The sequence below is a fragment of the Bison bison genome, unplaced genomic scaffold (genome assembly GCF_000754665.1).
Source record: "Bison bison bison isolate TAMUID 2011002044 unplaced genomic scaffold, Bison_UMD1.0 scf7180017864280, whole genome shotgun sequence".
NCBI lineage: Eukaryota > Metazoa > Chordata > Mammalia > Artiodactyla > Bovidae > Bison > Bison bison.
The window spans coordinates 6,251,048-6,254,226 of record NW_011494852.1 but is presented as its reverse complement, the minus strand read 5'-3'; the positions used below and the strand labels follow the sequence as shown (position 1 = coordinate 6,254,226).

The window sequence follows — 3,179 nt, the reverse complement described above, 5'->3', positions numbered from 1 at the left end:
GTGGCCACGCCCCCTTGCGTACTTCCTCGCAGACCACGCCCTTCCTCTGGCGTCTTTCCTCGCCTTGCTTCCCCTCCTTGGCCCACTAGACTTAGAGGTTCTGGCCTCTACGTGGGGTCTCCTCAGTCTGAGCATCTTACTCTTCCCTGGCCCCACCTTCTCCACCCAGCAACCTCCGCTCTTAAACTTGAGAAAGGGGAGGGTGAGGCTATTGTTCCTGGTGACTGGCTGACCCCGCACCTGCCTCTCATATCTACCTGACCCCTCCGTATCAGTCTAGCCCCATTTACTTCTGCCCGGCCCCTAACTCCTGCCCAGAGCACGGGCCTTCTTGCCCCTTCTCACCTGTCTGACTCCCAGGGCAGAGACCGCCTAGTTGCCTGACACCCTAACCTCTCTCTGAATCCTTCACAGCTGACACAGACCTGTTGAGTCCCCAAACTGGTCCAACTCCCCATACTCGCCTGACTCCCCCCACTTTCATCTGACTTCACATTAGTCTATCATCTGCATGACCCCCTGATAATGCCCACATACCTGCTTGCGGCCCACTCCTGCCTGACACATCTCACCTATCTGATGCCTACACGGCAACCCCCCACGCATGCTTAAGACTTCATCTCAGCTGGGGGGATGCTGTCACTTGAACCCCCAATTTACCTGTCCTCCATGTGGTACCCGCCACTTCTGCATCACCTTCCCTCCCTAGAAGCTCCTCCAGTTGCACAATTTCAACACGCTGATGGCAGTCACCGGCGGCCTCTGTCATAGTGCCATCTCCAGACTCAAGGACTCCCACGCCCACCTGAGCCCTGACAGCACCAAGGTGAACTCCTATTGCCCTCCTCAAAGTTCCAGTGATCAATTACCCTGAACCCCCACACTTTTCCCAACCCCCTCCACCCCTTCCCAGGAGCCCTGGAGCCACCTGGAGACCTTGCTCCTCCAAATCCGACAGCCCCCCAGGCTTTGTCCTCCCTGTCACTCTTCCTCCTTCTTCACCCATGGTGCTGACCTCTCTCCTGAGTGTCTGGTCCTGAGCAGCACTGGAGGGAGACAGATGAGAGATGCTAGCAGAGAACTTGCAGTCTAGGTGGGGAGTGAAATGATGTCCCCAAGGATACCAACATTTGGGCTACCCATGGGAGAGCATGGGTTGGGGTGTCCCTTAAGAAAGTGTCTTAAGGAGAGTACGTCATCCATGAGTCAGGTGTGTGGCTGAGGTCAGGACGTGACAGGATATTAGGCTAGAGATGCCCCAGGGTGGGGGGCAGGGAGGATGCTGTTGAGTCTTTTGCAAGCCCAGCTAAGGTGTCTGGTCTTTATCTAGAGGGCACTGGGGAGTTAGGAAAGATGACAGCACCCATGATCAGAGTTGGGTTTCTTAAAAATCACTCTTGGCTGGGGAATGGGAGATAGTGGGGCCTTTCTGAGATGGGGACCCAAGAAAAAGAGCAGTCTGGATAGTGCTGAAGCCAGTGTGGGACAGGAAGGGCTTGGGGAGAGGTCCAAAATTCCACTGGGCCCCTGGGGATCCGAAGCCACACCACAGACTGCTGGGCACCCCCCTTCAGGGAGCTGGGGGAACAATGCCAGCCTCCCCCATTCCATGCCCCTCCCACACAGGCCCTGCTGGAGCTGACAGAGCTCCTGGCAGCCCACAACAACTATGCCCGTTACCGCCGTACCTGGGCTGGCTGCATGGACTTCCGGCTGCCTGTCCTGGGTGTGCACCTCAAGGATCTGGTGGCCCTGAACGAGGCGCAGCCTGACAGGTTGCCTGATGGCCGCCTGCACCTGCCCAAACTCAACAGCCTCTACCTGCGGCTGCAGGAGTTGGCAGCCCTGCAGCAACAGCACCCCCCGGGCAATGCCAGTGAGGACCTTCTGCACCTGCTCACGGTGAGCTGCCTGGAGCTGCCCCAGTTGAGCTCCCAGAGACTGCGCCTGTAGGGCCCTGAGATTTAGGGTCCTGATGGATGAGGATCAGGACAGAATAGTAGAATAGCCCTGGAATGCATGGGTTTTGAAGCCAGAGCTTGTAAGTTTTGTTCTTGTTTTTTCCTGTGATCTCAGGCAAGTCACTTAACTCCTCAGCCTGTTTCCTTAACTGCAAAATGGGAATACTAATAGGATGTACTTCAGAGAGTGGTTGAAAAGAATCAATAATATAATTCATGTAAATATCACTCATACAGTTCACACAGAGTACTTAAAGTAGTATCTGGAACACAATGAGCTCTATATAAAGTAATGCATTTTGAGGGACTTGCCTGATGGTTCAGTGGCTAAGACTCCAAGTTCCCAATGCAGGACGGCTCAGGTTCGATCCCTGGTCAGGGAACTAGATCCCATATGCTGCAACTAAGAGTTTGCACGCCACAACTAAAGATCCCACATGCCACAACTAAGACCTGGCACAGCCAAATAAATAAATTTTTAAAAATATGTTTTTCCCCCAATTCGCCAGGGAACTCAAATATCCATTGATCTTAGCTCCAGAATTGCTTTGGGCTTTCGTTCTCCTAAACTTCAAGGTTCTGAGCTTCTCACACCAACAGATCAAAATTCCAAGCTATAACATATTCAGGAATCTAAGCAAAAAGATAATGTTATTAATCATTTTCTGTGTGCCAGACACCATGTTAAATAGTCTCCATGTTAAACAGAGCACTTCATTCCATCCTCACACGCCTACAAGGAAGGGACCCTTATTTGCCCATTTACAGATTGGGAAACTGAGGCCCACAGAGGTGAGGTCATTTGCCCCCTGTCCCACAGCAGGCCAGCTTCAGAACATGAGTGTTAACATATGTTAACCATCACACTATGTCCCAAGACTGCAAATGTGCAGTCCTGGCTATATTTTATTTTACATAGATAGATAGGAAGATAGAGATTTCTTTCTAAAGAGCAATAAATTGACAGAGACTGGGATTTCGAGGACCATGTAGTCAAAGACTGAAAAGTTGACTTTCAGATCCTAAGTCAGGACCACGAGGAAATTGAAGATGTGGGGCTCCTTGTTTGAAATTATTGAGAATTTCAAGAGGGTGACAGCAGGGCTTTAAATGAACCAAAGGCCCTTCTATGTGTGGGGCCTGCCTCTGAAGCTGGTCCTGCCCTCTGATGATTGGTGCCTAAGCTGCCATGCTTTGCTGCCTCTCAGGCCATCAGAC

At 51.9% G+C, this 3,179-nt stretch overlaps 1 protein-coding gene across 3 annotated transcripts in view; it reads left to right on the top strand.

The window, feature by feature from the left end:
- The window catches only part of RASGRP4 (RAS guanyl releasing protein 4), a 14,596-nt gene that overhangs the window by 7,288 nt on the left and 4,129 nt on the right, over nucleotides 1–3,179 (top strand). For all 3 annotated transcript variants that reach the window (XM_010849190.1, XM_010849189.1, XM_010849191.1), the window contains exons 8-9: nucleotides 710–826; nucleotides 1,627–1,902. In XM_010849190.1, coding sequence (XP_010847492.1) covers nucleotides 710–826; nucleotides 1,627–1,902 — 393 coding nt within the window. The remainder of the gene's footprint in view (nucleotides 1–709; nucleotides 827–1,626; nucleotides 1,903–3,179) is intronic.